This window comes from Lissotriton vulgaris, chromosome 5, assembly GCF_964263255.1.
Source record: "Lissotriton vulgaris chromosome 5, aLisVul1.2, whole genome shotgun sequence".
In the NCBI taxonomy this organism is placed as follows: Eukaryota; Metazoa; Chordata; class Amphibia; order Caudata; family Salamandridae; genus Lissotriton; species Lissotriton vulgaris.
The window spans coordinates 328,760,371-328,783,089 of NC_141693.1; the positions used below are offsets into that span (position 1 = coordinate 328,760,371).

Genomic DNA, 22,719 nt, shown 5'->3' on the forward strand with positions numbered 1-22,719 from the left:
ACTTCAACATTCTCCGTGACGATCTAAGGAAGCTGGCGGACAAAGTGGTTGATGCTGAACGCAAGCTGGCTGTTCTACAGCCCACATCCGTAGCCACACACAAGACTGTGCAAACGCTACCCGATAGTGCTAAACACCTATAAGCTCAAGCATATAATGTAGAGTGTTGGTCACGGGAAGCAACTTGTGTATTGTGGCCCTCCTGCTGCAGCAGAGGAGCGCAATGCAGTGAACTGTTTGGAATACTGGCTACGAACTTTCACAGCCCTTGACACAATCGCCCATCTTTACTGAGAGCACATACGGTACCCGCTCGTCTGCCTCCTTTCCATGCTCAGTGGTCCTCAAGCTCCCGCATTTGAAGGACAGACGCCACCCTTCGGGTGGCGTGGCCGCAGGTGAACAACGACCATGTGAGGCTCTTCCAGGCTACACACGAGTAGTACAGCTCAATAGAGCTGACTCCCATCGTGCCAAACGTAAACTGCAAGAAATCCACCTCCAGTAAGTACTCTTTGCTCTTCCCTGCCTGCTTGTGGGTGATAACTGATGAGAACTTTTTCTTCTTCACTAAGCCAGAGGTGGCCTGGGATAGGAAGGAGAGTCATATTTCCAGTGATACAACCTCCTCAACGATAGCCTTCGACTGGGCCACAGTGCCTCGCAAGATGCCGGTGAGCGTGGACACGCTGTGTTGCTTCTCAGCGACAACAGTCACCCTGACCTTCTGACCTGGAGCAGACGAACCGTGAGAGGAAACAGGCTCTCGAAGTTGCAGCGTCTAGTCGCACAGCTGACAGGGTCACAGACTCTTACACCAGCCTCAAACGCTATTCCAGAAGAGACAGCGGTTCATCTACGTGGTGCTGGGCTCTTACACATCTTCCTACAAGTACTGCATGCCCTACTGAGGGAACCTGATCCTGCTACCTTGCCCTCTATCTCTCGCTCTGCACTGTTCGGGGGGACCACACGCCGTCCCCCCGTCTGCAACAGCCATGACTCCACTTGCGGCTGTGCCGGGCTGTGTGGCCCTTACCACTTACCCTTTGGGCCTTCAGACAACTTGCGTCTATACCTACGCTGGACACCTGTATGTTTTTTTACCCTCACAGAGGGTCCTGCCCAGCAACACTCCACGTTGCCTCCCTAGCCAGATCCCCCATGTTACACTATTTGAATGGTGTATAGTTATGCTTAGTTTGGACTGGCTGTCGTTTGTATCCTGCCGGTAGTATTCTTACTCCTGGTCTACCATTCTAGTTTGCAGACTGGCCCTCACACACCGACATGCACGCATCCTTCATCTACACTCGCTACCTCTGTGGTGACCAACACTAATCCATCACCCCAACATGATACATCTGCTCTCAGACATCCTTGCAATGCGGGCGGCATTCCCAGATTACTAGGTGGGAACTTCAACTGTGTCTTAGGCACGGCACTGGACAGATCTTATCTTTCGTTCCCCAATCCCCACGCACTCCAATGCCAAGCGCCTGAGTGCACCACTGGAAATCAAACTAAAGGGAACCCATTGTCCCTAGGTACCCTGGTAAATATAAACAAATAAATGGTTCAGCTTACACCTTAGCTTTCCTAGGCAAAAAAAAATGCACGTAGTTACCAAAAGTGCTGGAAAATCAACCAACTGTTTAATGGATACCCACACAAACTTTCGTGCACAATCCTACGCAGATATAGGGTATACACATTTGCATATTGTACAAATATGCACAATACTAACAAATATGCTGTAGGTGCTCCGTGTGGACTGCACTGTGTGAGTGGATGATGAAATATTTAGCGAACAAGAAGTGCGCATTGCTACACATAAGAAAAAGGCAAATGCTGACTTAAGAATACACAAATTCAGGGTACCAAGCCATGTCTTTTCCTAGACCGGAATCAAGCATCCAAGGACCGGTTTCTGGCTATCAGCCTTCTTCAGCCTGGATAGCTTGATTCCAGTGATGTGGAGAGCCTGGGACTCACGTCTGAGCATACCCAGCCCACTCGGGGTGAAAATTGCAAAAAACACAGTTGATGGACAGAATGCAGAACAATGTCTTACATTCACCCTAGTACAAAGATCCGCTTTAGGCCGCCATTAGAGTGGCAGGGTATGCTCAGACGTGAGTCCCTTGCTCCCTTTGCCACTGGATTCAGGCAAGCCGGGCTGAAGACGGCTGGAATGCCAGAAACCGGTCCCCGGAAGCTTGTTTCCGGTCCAGGGAAGACATGGCTTGGCAGTTCGGGCTGGACTGTTCCCATGAGGCACAGGGTCAGACTGATTTGCATATAGCCATGTCTGAACTGGGGTGGCAGAGTGGGCTAAAGAACGGTGATGGATTAAACCCAGATCTTTTGACTGGGTGTGAGTGTTTGATTGATTCAGATGCTCCGTCCATCACCACCCCCTTTTGTACTGCTTTTGGCCGCCATAAGAGTGGCAGGGTATGCTCAGACATGAGTCCCTTGCTCCCTTTGCCACTGGATTCAGGCAAGCCGGGCTGAAGACGTCTGGAATGCCAGAAACCAGTCCCCGGATGCTTGTTTCCGGTCCAGGAAGACATGGCTTGGCAGTTCGGGCTGGACTGTTCCCATGAGGCACAGGGTCAGACTGATTTGCATATAGCCATGTCTCAACTGGGGTGGCAGAGTGGGCGAAAGAACGGTGATGGATTAAACCCAAATCGTTTGACTGGGTGTGAGTGTTTGATTGATTCAGATGCTCCGTCCATCACCACCCCCTTTTGCACCGTATTTCTATGATCATAATATTAAAGGCATAGTTGCTCCAGGTCCACACAGATAGCGGGAGGTCATTCAGGCATTTACAACCAATGACGTAGATCCTACAATTAACATTGTGATTAAGAGTAGAAGTGTGAGCCTGTGGACATGGGTCAGAGAGTGGAAACTCAAGCAAGGAGTGAAGAAACCATGACCAAGAGGGGAAAGAATGAAAGCAAAACTGGAAAAGAGGTATGAGCTGGGGGACAGGGAGGAGGGGTCGCGCCGCGCCTTAATTAGAGCATGCTCCCAACCAAGAAAAGGGGCACGGAAGAAGGCGCAACCCACTGAAGAAAAAAGGATGTGGGACGAGAACATGGCCGAGCAAGAGGGGCAGATAAGAGGCCGGGCGCATGCAAGCACAAGTTTGAGGAGTGGAGAAGAGCACATAGGCAAGTCCAAGCCAGGGGGAGGCCAAAAGAGAAGGGTAGATTGCCTGCACCTGAGCAGAGGGTGAAACTTGGGGGGAGAGGAAGCTAGAGGGGGAGGGAATGGAGAAAACATAAGCCAGAGGGAGAGAACATGAGCTAAAACGGCAGCCCGCAAGCCAGAGAGGGATGTGAAGGCATACAATGCTTGAGAAAGGAATAAAGTGAGCCTGAGTAGGAAAGGAAAACTGCATGGCACCAGCGCAGAGCCAGAAAAAGTGAAGTAAGAGGCTGTTGCACGCTTTCAGTAAACAATCATCTAAAATTCAAACTACTAAGCCTGGCTGCCTGGGTGCGAGTGGAGGCTCAGTTGTCCGGCTTTGAGTGGGCTCATGGGTTCTCTGATCGCATGTGGACGATGTATTGTTTTTTCCTACCAACTTGAAATGCACAGGCCCGATTGCTGCGTATCATGCAGATCTTTGGTTAAACGTCGGGGACTATATATGAACCCTCAGAAGTCCATCTTGTGGGTATTGGGGGGGGCCAGGGCACGCTCGGTAATTGGGCATAGTCGGTCCGGGTGGTGTATGGGGACATGAAATACTTGGGGGTGTATCTGTGCAATTCTTCCACCACGGTCTGGGAGCGCAATCTTGCACCTGTATAGGAGCGTGTGCCGAGGATATTAAGACCTGGTCCCATATGCGGACATATGTTCATCAATGGCCGATCAGCTATTTTTAAGATTGTGTCGCTCCCGCGATTATTGTATCAATTACAAAATCAGCCTTACCCGATTCCCCCTCGAGGGTTTCAGCAGGTGAACTCTGCCTTAGGTCAGTTTCTTTGGGGTGGGGGAGCAGTGAGGGTAGCGATCCGGACGTATTGTGGGGGCTGGCAACCTCCGACATCTGGCCTTATTATGTTGCATTGTTATGTTATGTTATGTTATGTCATCTGTTTTGTAAAGCGCAAACAGCTGCCCCAGCAACGGGGCGTCCCGGCGCTAGAACCATAACACAACCAACTGAGACGAGAGACGAGACCTATATCTACTAGTCTTAAATAAGTGGTGGTATGGGGACAGAGCGGACCCAGCCTATGTCATGGAACGGCGTTGTATGGTCCTTCACACTCCTTTATTCTGCCCAGTTGAGGTGTCCCTCCTGCCGTCGGGCACGCAGATTGCGTTTCAGCTTTAGAGGCAGGCTTTGCGGAGGACCGGCTGGGGGTGTAGACTGACTCGGGAGACCCCACTTTGGCACAATGGCCACTTCCCGCAGTTGCTGAATCTCTCCGGGTTTCGTGGCTGGGGTAACATTGGGATATCCACTCTGGGAGACGTTGTGCGGGGCACGATTTTAAAATTCTTCAGGATATCCAGTAGGATTTCCAGATGCCAAAGACCCAATTCTTCAAATATCTACAATTTAGGCATGCTATCTCGCCTAACTTGGAGGGCCTGCACTAATTACTGGAGTTTAGCTCCGTAGTGGCTAAGCTATTTATGGGAGACCTCCTAGACCATAAGATCTCTACAATTTATCAATCTCTGGTTACGCACTGTTCTCCCCTCCTTGCAGAGTCTGCAAGAGGCCTAGGAGGGAGATGTAGGTCAGATGGAGGAAGAGGACTGGAAAGAAGCTTTGGCCTCCCCGCGTGGGGCGGCTATTGCGGTTAGCCTGCGGCTTATTCAATTTAAATACCTTCATAGGGTCTATTTTACTAGGGTTAGGCTCTGGAGGGCGGGCTTGGTGGCTTCCCTGTTGTGTCTTCGCTGCGGGCATGAGGAGGGGACCCTGCTACACACTATTTTGGCACTGCACATCGCTTGCACGATTCTGGAGGGGGGTCCTGGCCTGCCTCTCTGAAGTACAGGGGGGGGGAGCTCCCTGACTGACAGAAACTGGTCGTCCTTGTGATGGAAGGGATTGGGGACAACATATGTAAGCGCCACCTTATGCTCCTATGTTTTCCTTAGCAAACAGAGATATAGCTAGAGACTGGAAGGCGGTGGTTGCTCCCTCGGTCTGGAAGAAAGGTCTGGACTTCTGTACGGACCTAGAGATTCCCATTTTTTAAGCTAGAGGGTGCCCCCGTAAGTACTATAAGATTTGGAGGCGCTGGGCGGATTATCGATGCTTGGAATTGGAGCCGCCCAGGGAGAGAAGGAGCCGTGACCCGGAGTGACCTGTTGGCCGTCCCAGTTTCCTACATTCTCTTTTGGGTTGCCCCTATCTCTGCGGCAGGATCCGATATCTTAGAAACTGGGCTTCTATGTAGAGCAATGGTAGTTTGGTTTAGAGATATGTTGTTCCGGAATAAGGAGACGGTGCAATGGGGGTGGGGAGGAAGGGGGGGGGGGGAATTGGGTGTTTGCAGGGTTCACTTTTATATGTATCGCCTTTCATATTCTCCTGTTTTAAATGAGTAAAATGGTCAAAGTCAATTTCTTTTGAATCATACATTTGGCAGCGGTCTCTGGGATTCAGAGGTCTGCATCATGTGTTATTTTGACATATAAAATCTGTTGTAAAAAAAAATTCAAACTCCTGGAAGAAAACAACCCAACCTCTTCTGGAGTTATCATGTACACAATGATGAACCATAATCTACCTAGAGTAGAGAGTGGCATGCTTCAACATTGGGTTTCACCTTTAGCACTAGGAAGCATCTTAGGAGTGCTATTTTTCACTGCTTGCACAGTGTTGTTGTAATGAGCTCCCTAGCGTGGTTGAGTATGTCCCTTAAGTTGATATTCTCCATTTTATAAACTGTCTGCCCTATATTCAAATTATGTGTGCGAGCTAAATTGATTTTTCTGGTATCTCTCTATCACAAGCTTAAAAATAGGAAGGTTGAACAATAGATGCTGCTTCTCTTTGCTCTCAACATGCTTTGGCACTTGAATATTGCCCCTTTAGAGTCAGGCATCTTCCTCAGGACAAAGTGGGGTATCTCATATCACATTGTGAAACGGTCCGTAGTTCATAAGGCATGTTCACCACAGTGTTGAAGCAAATTTCCCATGGCCCCACTCACTGAAGAAGCCCCATGACATGCTACTGGTGAAGCTGTCTGCACCTGAGGCATGTATCACAGGGCAGGACACTCATCAGTCTGTCCTATGAAACAGGTCATGCCCACGCTGTCAAGCTATGCTTGCAGCCATGGGTGTGAGCGCGAGCGCACATGGGCCCGACTATTTTATTAATGACTTATGAAGAAAGGCAGTTTTATTTCTCGTACACAAGTCAATGAAGCAACATTATGGTGTATTAAGCCATGTCCAAGAGAGAATTTGATACAATGCGTATCCAAACTGATTCAATCATGGAAAGGAGATTTAAACCAAGGTCTCTAGGTAAGGGCCCAACAAATAGTTTTGCCCCTGGTCCAAAAAAAGCTTCCAACTGGACCGGCAATTTACGCAAGTGCATTCAAAATGTCCTTTATTTTTTCACATGATGGAGAGACAGCAGTGGAAACACATTTTCTTCACAGAACAGGTACATCCTGGGAAGAAATAGTTCAAGCTTCCCTTATTCAGATGAGAGGTAGAGCTTGGAAAGCAGCACAGAAGCTTTTCCAGTCACAGGACCGATACAAATATGTCTGCAGCAGAACAAGCTTTGCTTTCTCACAGAACAAGAACAATATGGCAGTAGCAAGCAAGCTTCTCTCCCACAGAAGGGAGCAAGTGCAATAGTTCATTCCCTTAGACCAGATTCAGCAGGGCACACTAGTTCAAGCTTTTCATACTTGCAGAACATGTACAGTTGAGAAACATGTTGGTTAGAGATAGATCTGTGGAGAAGGTGCTTACATCGCTGAGAGGAATGTATAGGTGCAAGTGGGAGTCACTAAAAGGTAGAGCAAAAATAGTGTAATCTTGCATATTCTACATCAGCATCCTGATGGTCTGTAATTTCGTAGGAGGTCATAGTTATTTGGAGGAGCCATGCTATAGACAGGCAAATACAAGCCAGTCTCTTCAAAAAGTATTTGAATGCACGTGCGCCAGGCTGTGTGCAATCCCTGCTTGGTGCTGAACCTTTTCAATATATTGTGGGCTGCCAATGGCCGATACTGTAGGCAGACTAGCACCTCTTTGCCAATACTGGAAGCTGGGAGAAGAATTGGGCAGCTCTCTACTGATGCTGGAGGCCGGAAGAAGGACTGGCAACTCAGCTGATGCTGAAAACAGTGCCTGACCGCTATGTGCATCAGAGACCAGGAGAAAGGCTCGCACCTCTGCTGATGCCGGAGGCAGACAACTGGATAATGGCTTTGCCGATGCTGGGGACGGGGAGGAGGAGGACTACATCTTGCTACCGATACTGGTCAGGCACCCCTCTCTTTATGCTGAAGGCCAGAAGAAGGATTGTCCTCGCTCTGCTGATGCTGGGAGAACGAATGGCAATTGCCTACTGATACTAGAGGTAGGGGAAAGACTTGCTGGTCTGTAAATATTGCAGCCAGAGAGCACTTTCATACCCTAGCGACCACTGGAGCAATGGCAGATTCCAGGCAGATTACTCTTGCAATATTGTAGGTTGAGGGACGGCCTTTGTGTAGCTCTACAACAGGAATGTACGCATGATGACGAGAGGCTATACACGGAAAACTGAATGCTTTAAAAAAAAAATAGCTTTTAAACCAGAGAGCAGTTTTTCAGGCATCTACGCATGCAGGAGCAAGAAAGATTCACATAAATCTACCAGTACTTGTGCTACAAAGAAATCCTTTCTTATCTACACAATTCAGGATTTACAACGCATATGATTAAACAAAAATAAACTAGCTCAAATTGTTCAAGTTACTAAAAGAAAGTGCCACACTTCGTGGCAATCAATGGAAAATCATTTGCTAAGGATCATTTTTCACCTTTCAGCTGCAGGTTGCTACATTCAAGTGTTAAACTGGTAAGTATGAAGGTGAACTGTTGCCTGCAAAATGTGCATCAAAATTACAAAATACTGCCCCTGAATATGGCACATTATGCCACATAAGTTACATTTTTCTGCCTTCGAATAGCCACCGATGCTGCCAAATTGGCCCTTGTATTGCTGCACCATTCCATTGGCCGTGCTCATAACTAAGTTGATACCAGAATAAAACAGAGGAGGACAGGCATACTATTCTATAGCCTTGGAAACAACAACAATTAGCCCTCTTTGCAAGTCCTGAAGCCTGGGCGGACTTACATCTTTGAAGATATAGGGGTCAATGAATAACCTGCCTATATCTGCAGTTATACCTCTTGTGGCACTGTTGTCAGGGATGACGACATTTACATATAACTGAGCCGAAAAACAGAGAATCCCATCTGAAATAGTGCAAATTTGGTTTGACTTTTAGGACGTTCTACTTACTTTTAAAGAAGATCACTGAAAAAACGACTCCCAATCCAAGGCCAGCACCTACAAAGATAAAGGAAAGAAATCGTCACATGCGTACCTGCACAACCATTTATCCGCCCTGAAAGGTAAAAAGGTTACTTTAGCATTTACATTAAAGTCACATTTTATCAAGGATTTATACCATCAAGCAACAGGTATTTATAGACAATACCAGAATTCCTAAAAATATAGCTGTTGCCCAATCTAAAGATAGGATTCCATGTTTTGCAACTAATCTGGGTTCATCTAATGCTCAGACAACACACAAGAGACAAGCAGCAGCATCTGAGAGAATGAAAAAGCATTGCTCTTTAGTCCTGAAATGGTCATTAAAAAAAAAAGGACACAAGAGAGTAGGGTGGGGATAACCAAACACCCTAGCCCTTGGTGGAGGGGGTGAGGGGCATTCTAAGAGGGACCCCTCTCTTTCTGCCCCCCCCCACCCACCCCCAGCTTAAAGCTTTATAAAAGCATATTTGGAGGGAGAGAAGTCACTGCCTTTCCATTGGGCTCCTGAGGGACTGGGAAAGAATATATTTTTTTAAGGGGGGGGCTTGGATGCCCACGGTGAAGTGGGAGCAGTGCTAGGCCTCAGGCCAGAGCCTGTGCCCAACTACACCGTGCACAACCAAAGGTTGTGCATGACCTGTCCTGACAACCCACTGGGGATTGGGTATAGTATTAAGATCTTACTATACATAAAAATAAAAAAAAACTGAAATTCAATGAAAAAAACAAAAAAGGTTGAAGTGGCGCTATAGTTACGTGAAAATGTCAGTTAAAATGTAACATTTTAGACCAAAAAAAAAAAAAGAATTCAGCAGTTATAGTTTACTGAGCTAACAAACTCATGGGCCCACTATGCTCTCCTTATAACCTCAGATGCTCTCCTTATAACCTCAGAGACAAACATTCATTATAAGTTCAATGGAGTCATTGATGACGGCACTAGTTCCAATTAGCTCAGTAAACTATAACGGCTGAATTTCAGTTTTTTTTAGTCTAAAATGTTCCATTTTAACAGGCATTTTCACCCAACTGTAGGTTATATATACATATGTGCATGTATGCTCTACATTCACACAAAAAATAAAGGTTAAAGTGATGTTAGTTAGGTGTTGGTATGAAGTCAAAACTAAACTTGAATAACTAAAAATCCCCTGAAATGCAGTTATAGTTTAATGAGCAAACTAGAACTTGGACTCCAACCATGCACCGCTTATGAGCGGACATATTGGATCACTCAGGACCTATATAAATAACTTCAATGATTACATCATGCAAGCTACTGTTCCTTATATTACTCTACAAACCCACTAGTTCGTTTTAGAAAATAAAGTAGGTAATAAAGGGCCTACAAACACATACAGCATAGATTGGCAGTATGTACATGTACGAAACAAAAATAGTGTAAGCCTGAATACAAGTTCGATTTAGTATGGCACATTATAGATGGTGGAGTTTAACTGCCAACAACATTCTAAGTTCAAACACTATTTCATTTAAAAAAAGGTAGAGACTGAGCGCAACTAGTCTTAGTTGCAGACATACATCTCAAATACGTTGTGCACGCAAATATTCAGTGATGACATCAAGGATGTCATTTATGATAACAATCATGACATTTAACAGGTCAGGAGTGATGTAATATGGGAGATATTAATCAGTGCATTGCAGGGGTGCAAGCTATTTTTAGCTAAGTTAACTATAACTGGTGACTTTGAGGGTTTTGGTTTCTACAAGTTAGATTTTGTTTCATTTCAAAACAACTATAACTTCACTTTAATCTTTGGGGTTTTTCAGTGCATTTCTAAGCTTTTTTTCCTAGCATAAGCGAATCTCTTTTTACTAACTAGTTTTTTAGTTAATTTCCGCTTAGTTTCCGGTTAATTGACAACCCCCAAATGACCCTGGGGGTCAGGGAGTGCCCCACTCTGCACTCTTATGAGATTTTTTAATTCAGGATTCTGGGACAGAGTCCCCGAGTCCAGTAATGGCAGCTGCTGAATGGCTGTGTGGCTGTGACCAGCCATTAATATCCCCACAGTACCAAAAAGGCCCAGGGGGAAAAAACTCCCTGGGTTGGTCGCAAGGCTCCATTTTATTAAAAGGCTCCATTTTATTAAACAAAAGTCCTGCAAGGCTTTAGCCAAATACACACAAAAAAAGTTATTTCAGAGATCGTTAAGCATTAAAACAAAAATAAAAAACGAAATACTACTACATAAATGCTTGCTTCTTTCATAGTGTTAAGGTAAATGTGATACGAGGACACATCTGTAAAATGATTTAGGACATTTGTAACTTCATTTGTGGTATCGAGGGTGAGGTCATGAGCACTGAATTTGGTGTGCGAGCTATGTGAGCATGCTTGTTGAGCAAGTTATGAATTGTGGTTCATTTCGCTAAAAATACTAATGTTTAAATAGGTCAGTGAAAAATAACACCATAAAAAGACTGGGTTATTCCTAAAAAGCAACCACCAGCAATATACACATATTCTCGGCAATGACAGAAAAAGAAATGAAGATGAGAAAGGAGAGGTTACAAGATCTTTTCAACGTTACTGATCTGAAAATAAAATATCAAGCACACAACGATCTTTGTAGGCTTAAAAAAAGTTTCTAGTTGCAGTATTCACAACATGGTATTGGAGGCATCTGAATGTATGACTGTACAGTGCAACCCATGCTCAAGAAACTATCCTTAGTGACACATGCATACACCAATCTGAAAACCAGAGAAATTAATTCTTGGTCTAAGACCAGACGGCCTTGGAGCTCATGCCACATGGAAGCAACAGACCCCCAAAAGTCATCAGTGCACTAGTTAGACCCACCAGTACCTATGAAGTTTCTCATAGTACTGTACTAATTTAACATATGCTCCCTATTTAAACAAGCATTGGAATAGCCAATAGGTCTCGCCTTTGGGACCTTATAAGTGTTTAGCCATGCAACAGTTACTGTTGTTGCAGTAAGGATATTGTGCTGCATATCTAAATACTTATAAGGTCCCAAAATCGAGACCTATTGGCTATGCCAATGCTTATTAGCTGGTAGAGGCTGGGCAGAGAACACGCATGTGGTATAAATGGCCGATCGTTACCGTAGTACCCAACGCAGTCACACACATGGCTGCCGGAGACATGGCGCACCTGAACGGACTACAGAGTTAGACACCAAAGTAACCCCTACGATGATAGTGGTATTCAAGCGGGTACCCACTGGGTCTATGCCATAGGATGTAGACTCCGGATTTGATGTGCACTCGCAATGCCTGGTTAGCGACGTGACGTGCAGCTCATCAACGGACCAGACTTACAAACAAGCACATTCTAACCAAGCTCAAACACATTCTGTAATTAAACCATTCCATCAAAAAATAAAAAACTATTCATAATGGCAAAATAAGGAAACGTTTCTCTGCACTCACCAAGAGATGTGAACTCTGAGGGCAACCAGCAACGCCTGATTAACCAGCAGCATGAATGTACAGTTGCCAGCGGGGGGCTGGAGAGGGGGAGAGTGAGAAAGAGAGGGCGAGAGGGCGAGAGTGAGAAAGAGAGGGCGAGAGTGAGAAAGAGGGGGGGGGAGTGAGAAAGAGGGGGGGGGAGTGAGAAAGAGGGGGGGAGTGAGAAAGAGAGGGAGAGAGTGAGAAAGAGAGGGAGAGAGTGAGAAAGAGAGGGAGAGAGTGAGAAAGAGAGTGAGAAAGAGAGTGAGAGTGAGAGTGAGAGTGAGAAAGAGGGAGAGTGAGTGAGAAAGAGAGGGAGAGTGAGAGTGAGAAAGAGAGGGAGAGTGAGAAAGAAAGGGGGAGAGTGAGAAAGAAAGGGGGAGAGTGAGAAAGAGAGGGGGAGTGAGAGAGCGAGAGAGAGAGAGCGAGAGAGAGAGAGAGAAAGAGTGAGTGAGTGAGTGATTGAGTGAGTGTGAGAGAGAGAAAGAAAGCGCCCGGGAGTGGCGCGCGCAGTCTGTTCATTTTCAAGCACTGCACTCATGCTTGTGGCGCTCCCCTGCTCGCTCCCGCAAGGTGGATGCCGCCACAAGCACGAGCGTGTGCTTGAAAATAACCAGAGCGACGGCTAAAGGCCCTCCTATGCAGTGCATGCGTGCTGCGTAGGCGAGACCTAAAATTGTTGACAATGTCAACAACAATATTATGGAAAAGGAAAGCACTTGTGTATTTTAAATTAATCTGGAAGGCGAGTAAGCGACATGCACGTGATCTAGGTGGACCAGTACATCCCAGGGGCTCTCGGCAGTCCCACAAGAGAACAATCTCTGAACCCACAAAATATAAATATGCAGACTCCGCAATACATTGTAAAGCACTAGATCCTTCCACACACTATTACTGGGCTGTGGCTATATGATTTTGTAAGGCCTCTTTGTTGCCTGTACTCAGGATACAAGATTGAGTAACCATTCAGAATACAAACCGTGAGCTCTTGGGTTAATGTTTCATGTGCTCTCGCCCTTACATTGCCCAGTCTATTCTCAGGGCACTGGGTATGGGAGTGGAAACAGGTCAGAGTTCAGCACAAAAGAACTGTGCCCTCACTTCTGACACAAAGAGCATGCATTGCCCAAATTCACTCTCATAATACAGGTCAGGATACAGCCGTGTATCACCCTTTGCCCTTAGGACATAATGCTAAACAATATGCCTTCTTCGCTCAGACTATGGGATAAAGTCATATCTTACCTGCCAAATTAGGACTAGAAATGAAGCCCAAGAGGCTACCAGTGGCTGAGACTTTTAAAGCATCCCAGCCAGCAACTTCCGTTGTTTTAAAGTGATGCCTAAGTGTAAAGAGTATTCCTAGAAGTCGGTCCCGTGCTCTCAGGGCCACAGGAACCAAGTTGCAACTCTCTAAAAACGCCCAACCAGGCTGAAGCCCATATTGGGGAGTTAGTGTTCCTGGTCACAGTGGATGTGGCCTACTATTTGGACTGAACTGTTCCTGCTTAACAGGACCAAGACTGATTTGTAACTTGGGGAATAAGATGAAGTGAACGACTGCCAGTGGCTAACACTTATGCAAGCAACCTACCCATCAGCTCTAGTTTTACCTGCCACGTCCCTTCTAGTGCCAGGCAAAGGGTGATATAGCTTATGGTCTTCTTTGAATTTATTTTCTGTGCACCTTCTCTCCAATAGCCGATTTCAAGGTTATAGAAAGAACAACGTATGCTATATCTTACAGTAGCTTAATAATATTACTTTATTTAATTTTTGTGGAGCCATCGATAGCAGAGATACATTTAAGTGGCCTAGAAACTAAAGACTTAAAAGGAAAGAAAAGAACGAGGATTTGAGTTTGAGACAAAAAGGTAAGAATTGGAAAAATGTCAAGCGGAAGACCGTTAAAGATGGAGGAGAAAGTAAATGAAATGAAAATATTTGAAAGGAGGCATAACGGGGAGATGGAGACTTTGAGCCAGAGTTTAGGTGGATCGAAGTGAGTAAGAAAGTATGCCAAGATGTGGTGAGACAAAAGACGAATAAGTCATTAAACACAGTTAAAGACACTACATAGACATTTAAAAGAATTATTTGACGAAGAAGAAACCAAAGTAGTTGATTGCGACGTGCAAGCTTTACTACATCTGAAGGGTAATGTCAAAGCACATATAAACCACTGAAAGGCTGAAAAGTCAGAGACAGGGCACTAAAATTCCTCTTCAGAGCGATGCACCGTGCATTTAAAAAACAGAAAATCAGATGTAGCTAATGGTTTAGTGTTTAAAACCATGTCAGACTTTCCACTGGGATGTTTATCCCACTCACTCTTTTGTTTACATCCCTTGTATCCCAGTCAAATCCATTACAAGTAAATTGTTTGAATAATGAACTTGGTTGGTGACCTTGGACGTTATGTGGGAACTTCATGAGCTCTCACGACAAAGGGCGTTGACTCCGGAAACGTCTGCTCGAGTCAGAGAAAACTAGCCTTTTATTGGAGTGGTCCAGGGACTGCTCTGCTCCTAATGGCGGTCTAAGGGCGAGGTCAGAGGAATGGGCGTAGTCAGCAGCGAAGGGCTGAGAACGGGATCTATTTACTCCACGGCTTCAACTGACAAGGCAAAGCTTTTAAGCAGCACAAGGGAAAAGCTGCAGAAAGGCATGTGAAATGATCAGACACTGCTGAAACATCAATACCAATCACTACAATACAGTCCTTCTTAGGAGTCTTCCAGGTTTCTTATTCAGGCTAAGTTCACTTTTCTTACTGATAGCTTCTGAGCAATATAGAAATAGAGTGCCTTAAGAAAGAGGAAGTGATATAGCAATATGGTATCCCAACTGGTATGATTATATGGACAGTTACAAAAGGATATGTTATAAACATTATCGGAAAGGAAGTAAGGAGACACTTTTGTAGTTTCAGATGAGCTCATGGCATCATATTTTATCAAAGGACAAGGAAAGGCAGGTTACAGTTGTAGCAGCACTGTAATTTAAACAAATAAATCAAAATAAAGATAATACAACCCTAATTGTACTTGGTGCGCAAATTGGTGCAAGTGATATACACGGTGGCGAAGCAAGTGACAATGTGATCAGCATATACGGCGCAAGGTGACTGGTGCATGAATATATACAGTGAATGGGTGGTACAATATGGTTCCAGCTAATTTGGAGTTTGATTCTGCTTTGAGTTGGCGGTTGTTTCGATGAACCATAATGTGCATTGCGCCTAAAATTGCGCTGAGTAGTCGACAGCGTTTCGATCCGCATTAATAGGGATCCTCATCAGGACTGGGTTGAGTGGTCGACAGTGCTGGAGGAATTCGTATGACTCTGGACGGCTTGGGGTGGATCCGAAGGTGAAATCCTGGTGGAGTTGGATATATAATCCGTATGACGCTGTACAATCTACGGTTGGGTGAAGCGGGGAAGTTAGGAAGGGTTCCGACCGGCGGGATCTGTGGATCAATCCGTGGTCCGATCCTGGCGTGATCGGTGGCGGGTGAATGAATCTCTCTGTTAGCTCGCGGGTCTAGGTCTGAGTAAATCCAACCTTAAGAAAGAGGAGATAGACTATATATGCTAATAGCTGCATGATTAATAATTGAATGAGGCAGAAAGCACATCCTGGGAAATTCGACCTTTTTGTCCTTTATCTAGTCACTGTCGTCACACATCCAAAATTACTGTGGTTTAATCGAGCATAACCAAATTTATATTCCAAGTATGTTAAACACTTATCTGTATTGTTCGAGTTTTAATTTATCGTCCAAAGCAATTTTATACATCTCTTTTTATACCAGGAAAAATAAAACTGAAGGTAGTTATTTTTTCCATAGTTCTTCCATTTACTCGGGACTTTAGACAAGGATACAAAAAGAGATCCCCTTGGTTAGTGTCTCTGAACCGTGAGATGACACTGTGGAACAATTGGCAGTTCCTGGTTTATCTTGTACAGAGCTCTGTTTTGTAGCCATTTGTGTGCTACATAAATATATATATATATATACACGAGTAGAAAGATTAAACTGGACAGTGTCTTTTCAATTAATTTAAACAAATAATGATTAAAAACAGGGAGATCTGGTTCCTGTGGTCCGTATGCAATCATGGGTTACTGGGCTCAGATCGTGACAATTGAGGCGCCTACCATGGGTGTCCTGGGCCCAACAGTGCTATTAGACCCCCAAAGTGGCTAACCACCCACCCCTCTTCACTTTAGAGAAGCAGCACACCCCAGAGTTTATTAATGAAGATAAGTGTTAGATCGTCAGATCACAGTAAAACATAGAACCCTAAATAACTGAAAATGCAGTCAGTGTTTTACTTTACAACACAACTTTTTCACTTTGCTGTACAATTTTAAATACTAGACATAAAATAAGGGAACACAAAGAACTATAAAACTCTTTACTAGTCAGAAATCTGTCCCAAAACAAAATTACAAGACTTCTTCTTTCACATAAAGTTGGATTCTATGAAGAGTACAAGGATAGTCTATGGATGTGTTCGCAATCACCTGCCAACCTCAAGAGCACGGAAAACTGGCAGCAAAAAGCCTTATACAATACCAGTTTTTCACTTGAGATACAGCTCACACGGCCAACAGTTCAGGATGCTACAGTTGAAAATGAAATTTATCACTAGGTCTTAACTGATGAACTTTATGTTACTGTTCAGAGTACCTTCATAAGATTGCAGTTGCTGGTACTGTGAGTTTTAAGAGATCTTTTCATCTCTTCCACAAAACCTTTCAAGCCCAAAACGATGCACCAGAGTCATCCCAAAATGGGCAGTCAAGCCAACCAAACTTGGAAAGATTCAACAGTGACTCAAATATTGGGGTGAGATCTGGTGTCCCAGACTAATTCGAAAAAGTGATTTGGATTCTAAATCCGTCTACACAGCGCGGAACCCACCTGATACAGAATGCAAGAGTCTCATTATAGAAGATTTATCCCCAGAGACTCACCTCCGCAGATCTTTGACGACCAAGCAAAGAAGTAATAAGGGTAGCCCTTGCAGGCCTCCTGCACGGAAAAACTCCCGGACCCAATGGTTTCTCTTTATAGATATTTTGGAGATACGCATCGCCACTCCTGAGCACCTTTGTGGAAGCTCACAGGACCTGGATATTATGGCGTTTATATCAGTTATACTGAAGCCAGGCAAGCCTCCCGATGACTGTGAATCATATCGCCATATATCCTTAATATAGAGGCAAGATATATGCCAAAGTGCTGGAACAGATAAAGGTAATACATAGTCTGTTGGAATTTGACTACAACAGCTTTCTACTCAATCGCATCATGCGACCATCTTGACTTGATCTGTTTTCCCTGGTGTCAAAAGCACCTGAATACTCAATTTAAGGGCTATACGGGGAGCATAGGGTGGTAGCCAATGAGCTACTTAGCCTTGGGGTCACTACACCCCCTATATGACCACTTTGTGTGGGTAGCGGACATAACCCTGTTCCAGAGTTCCAAGTACACCAAAAACAAGATGGTGGAACCCTTCTTTCATGGAGCACATCAGATCAGAAAATTATATGTAGTGGTAGGCTGGATGATACTAGTCATCACACTAAAGGACTAGTAAGTTTTCAGGGGCACCTCTAAGGTAAGAAAATGGCATCAGTATCAATGAAGTTATTATGTAGCTGGGTAACTCGTAATGACCAGTGTCCAGTACATATACTTAAATGGCTTTCCAGTTCACTTGTAATATCTAGTAATAGAACTAGACATCACAGGGGCATATCTTCTCATGCAGATATGTCCTCACAAGTAATAGCATGCACCCTGCCGCTAAGATCACTATCTTAAGGCCTGCTGCAGGAGTAACTTACACATAGTACATGAAGTGTATGGGCATGGCATATAGTGAGTGTACAAAGTTGTGTTGTCAGAAGGCCTTGCGCCCTTTCACGCGGCCTGCAGTGGCAGCTTGCGTGCAGTGTTTGTATGTGTTCCTTTTGGTGGCATAAGGCATGCTGCAGCCCTGGGGGACCCTCTTTAATGCCCATGCCCTAGATTCCAGGGGTACCATTTACTAGGGACTTACAAGGATGCCAAAGTCCTTTCTAGTTGGGTTACAAATTAAAAGGTCAGCTTTAGGGAAAAAGAACACTGGCAGTGGAGCCTGGTTAGCAGGCTTTCAATTCAATCCGTGCACAGCCTGTTGAAAAACCAGCATATAGTAGTTCAAATGAGGGGGAAAAGTGGGGGTGGGCGGGTGGACATCTGTAAGGTAGTTCAGCTTCCTACACAGACTCCCAGGTCACCAGCCTCACACAATGCCCTCCATCATCTTAGGTTGTTTCACACATGTGGAGTCAAAATAGACTCAACTAGGCACTTCAAAAGGCAAGCAGAAGGGGCTCACACTTAACAGACAATGTGTCTGGCATCATGCATACAGTTCCCTCACACATGGAAGTAAAAGACCACAGTTAAATGAGATCAGCAGACATTTACACTTGAGAGACCATGTGGAATCTCCCTCAAGAGGGCACAGGGATGAGAGGTCTGTCCACTGACTAATTCACACTGAACGACTGCAAATCCTGCACAGCTCTAGTAGAGAGAGAAATAACCACTCTCCGAAAAGAAAAGTGCATACGATGTGCCTTCTTGACCGCGGAGCACAGAAATGGGGTCTCCGCTCATTACATTGGGGGAACACAGTAAACCAACATGAGTGACCGGCTCAAACAAAGACAAAATGGGAACCTTATAGGAAACACAGGTTAAGTAAGCTGAGCACTACAAGACATTCAATGAACTTTTTGTGCCAATTGCAACAAAGCAGAATTTGCAAATAACGAGATACAATTTGCTGTTAATAGAGCAGTGCATCGTTAAGTATGGTTTCGAACACAGTTCAAGGGTTCACTTGCAAGTAAGCACAGGCGCTAAAGATAATATACAGACCATGGGTCGAAGTGTTTCAGTACCTTGTGGTGAATACAGAATGTACAGGGGGGGGGGCAGAGAGCAGGAGCATAGCCTTAAGGTGTAATGGGCTGCACCCTTAAACAGCCACGAGGTGCTGCACTGTGGTACAAGTGAAACTAGCCCCTAGGGCCATACCCGCCCAAAAAAAAAACATGCTACTGATATGCCACCAAGGGAATCGAGAGACAGGCAGCAGTAACCTTGCTGTAAACCACCCCCCCCCCCCCCCCCCCCAAAAAAAAACAACTTATCACAGCAAGGTGATGCAAATATGTGTGTGGACAGTTTAAGAAAGCAGGAGACAGATCAAGGCACGGCTATTAAGAATTATCTACATGACTCATTGAGGGATAAGGCTAGCAAATGCAAGGGAACCTTAGAGGCAAACACCGGAAGGTGCGTGTGCAGAATAAACTGCATGCAGGACCGAGGGGCTTAATCCGAGTACAGACAACATCGGGGAGATATTTTTTATCAAGCATGTAAGGTGAAAAAGCATGTAAGGTGAATAAGGTATTGCTGGTATATGCACGAGAACGGTGACAGATGTACAGGTGAACATATCCAGTCCAGCATAAAGTGTGAGTGTGCAGCATATGATGATACACTATGGCTGCGAAATTGGGTACAGGAAACAAAATCAATGTGCTGTTGCCGGCTGGTGAGGGAATATTTTGAGCCTGTTTCACATGTATTGTGGGAAAATTGAGAGAATGGCGATGGTACCAGTAGATGTGGAAAAGAGGGTGTACTGAGGCGCACGTACTTAGCTGGGTCATTTGAACGGCATGGGTTTTAGACTGAGGAGTTATTATAGACAAAGAAAGGTGGGTGGAGAGATTCTAGGACCGGTATTTAGGTTGCAGAGAGCTAGGAGGAATGTGAGACTGGGAAGTATTGTCCGAGGGATGGATGGAAAACAGCACTTGCTGGAGTACTGGGGCACAAGTTGAAGAGGACCTGCAGACAAGAGTGCGAGATATGGGGGTGTGGGCAGAAGAAGTAGGAGGAAAGAGGTTATCAGGGATAGGTACATGGCCCTGGATGGCTCAGGGCGAGGAAACAAGGAGGCCGAGGCACGGATACACAGCTGGAAGAAACATTGAACGAGGATTTGCTCCCAGTCCTGGCCTCTGCTGAAGCCCGACAGCCCTATAAGTGCACAGCTGGTGTTTATGCCATCAGGGATAATTGCTGTTCATGAGAATCCATAAAATGGACAAATTGCCTGACATTTGACCGCCAAGCCCTTCTGGCTCCACTTTCTTGCTATTTAGCTCTGCAAATGGGAATTGCACCTGATCTGGAGACGGAAATGCAGACATGGGCCCTTGGGTCCTACTGGCAGATGGTGCGCGCTGGTCCCAAATGAACAGGTTACTTACCTTCAGTAATGCGGTTTCAAGTGGATACTCTAACCACAGGATTCATCTTCAAAACACCCCCAGGTGCCAGACTGGATCTAGAGTATTTTCTTAGAAATGCTTCTGCACGCAGATACGTGGTGCCATGTAGCTCTGCGATAAAGCCACATATAAGCGCCACCCCTGCGCACTGATGTCAGTTCCTTTATTTACGCCTTCGAAGATATCGGGGGATAATCTTAAATTGAGGGATTTGCAGTTAGAAGCGTCCTTCTAAAATACCATCCTACGATGAAGTTCGAACACCACATGGAAGTATGAACCAGGTTATTATCCAGGAAATGGTGTCCCGAGTACACTAGAGCAACTTCACTATTCATAGTCACCACATATAGGGGCAGAGAATCGGCCTTGCGTACTCTTAAAAATCTACAAACCATCACTTATCCACACAACAATACTTGTAATTAGATCATCGCACCATATAACCCTTACCCAGCCATAACACACGTTTTTGCACCCTATGGAAAATGACTCAGTACGTTATTAGAGCAGATAGGGTGTAGAAAAAGACAAACTATGCAAAGAAAAGCTCTATCATGGCATTGGCAGCAAATCTTAAGGCATGGGTACTTGCAAACGTTTTCCCAGGGGCCAATATGTTTGGTGTGTGATGTGCCAGAGGGCCGCATAGATGTCAGCGGGGTGGCTGTCGGGCGAGGGGATAGGTGGGATTGGTGGTAAGGTGGATGTAGGGGAAGCGAAGCATATACATCTAGTGGCGGTTTTAAACAACGTAAAACCAGAAAACCTGGGATTATTCCCACTTCCTCACTTTACCAAATTGTGTGAACCAAGGCAATTGTTTATTTTCACTTTTTCTTCATTATCACATATAAAAGGACCTCGAAATACATGGTTTGAGGATGTGCGCTGTACAAAACCTCTTGTGTTTAATTTATTAAACTATAATGTTGTGCATGTATAATAGGAACATCCAAAGAAAGCACATGACTTGCCTATTTAGTTCACTATCAGCATTGTTGGCAGGATAGGGGAAAGAAATTATGTTTCTAAATTCATGTTTGAAACCTACCACTTTTAAATAAATACTTGTAAAATGCAGTATTATAATCAGATGTACTAAGGTGAAAAGGGTCTGTATATTAATTAAATATACTTTTTGAATTTTGAACAGACTGTTATACCTTAACCCTTCAGCTGCAAGATGTGTGTAAAAATGGTGTTTCTAAAGTAAAGCGGTGCAGAACTCGAGTTACATCGTTTCTTTAGCACCAATCAACCTTTAAAAAAATGCTTGCATGTTTAACATCTTTTTATTGTTAGTGTCAGTCAAGTAAACAGCAGCCTAGTGCTCCTGTTGACTAGGGAGCCACATGTACAAGTCAAAAGGGCCGCATGCTACCCTCGGGGCTGTGAGTATCAATGTCTTATGGCAAATGTGAGGGACAGTGAAGGATGAGGCACCAGAGGCTTGTGCTCGTGTTCAGATAGATATCACGTGTGGTCCTTGCGAAGAAAGAAGTGAGGAAGAGGTGATATGCAGAACAGAATCCTAAAATGAGGCATAGATGTTCCATACCAAAAGCTCATACAGAACATGGAGAACAAAATGGCAGCATATAAAAAGGTGTCGCGTTCAGAGGCAACAGTAACGCCAAGCAGATGTAAACACTGGAGAGGTGGCTGGAAGCAAGGTACAGCATGAGGACAGGTGATCTGCGGTAGAGCTATTATATGGCACCAGGGCTGGCTTTACAGCTGGTGGCGGCCAGTGCGACAACAGTTTTTGGCGCTCCCCACACCCCATGCCCACCTCCTCGGATTCTCTCATTACCACTGGGCAAAAGTTACCCTCATCGCTCCATTCATAAGGTACTGCTAAACATAATAACCCCCCCAGAGGATGGCGCCACCTCCATAGGGCAGCGCCCAGTGAGGCTGCACCAGTCGTACTGCCCTAAAGCCAGTCCTGTATGTAACCATCTATTCTGAAGGAGGGTAACAGCGGAAGTAACAAGGAAGCAGGACTGGCTAGTATGGAAAAGCATGAGAGAGGTGCACTATAGCTAAATGCCTCTTTAAGACTGGGTGGAAAAGAGGCATTGGTGCTAGGGCAGGAGGGGTGATCCGAGGTGGAGGTAAACTGGAGGCATGGCTGATGTGAGGCAGAGGTACTTGAGGCAGGAGTGGTGGTGGGGGGGGGGGGGGGGGGCGAGCCCTCCACATGTTCAAGTTCTTGCATGCTCAATTTGCTTTTAAAAGGAACATGTTCCTTCAAAGAGCGGCCCGGTGCTGAGGAGCCCCCGGGCCAAGCTTAACTTCAGACCATAAAACA

At 45.2% G+C, this 22,719-nt stretch overlaps 1 protein-coding gene across 1 annotated transcript in view; it reads right to left on the reverse strand.

The window, feature by feature from the left end:
* MICOS10 (mitochondrial contact site and cristae organizing system subunit 10) overlaps positions 1-22,719 on the reverse strand; it is a 175,546-nt gene that overhangs the window by 14,723 nt on the left and 138,104 nt on the right. Inside the window, exon 2 of the mRNA XM_086921571.1 lies at positions 8,543-8,590. Within this exon, the coding sequence (XP_086777697.1) occupies positions 8,543-8,590 (48 nt within the window). The remainder of the gene's footprint in view (positions 1-8,542; positions 8,591-22,719) is intronic.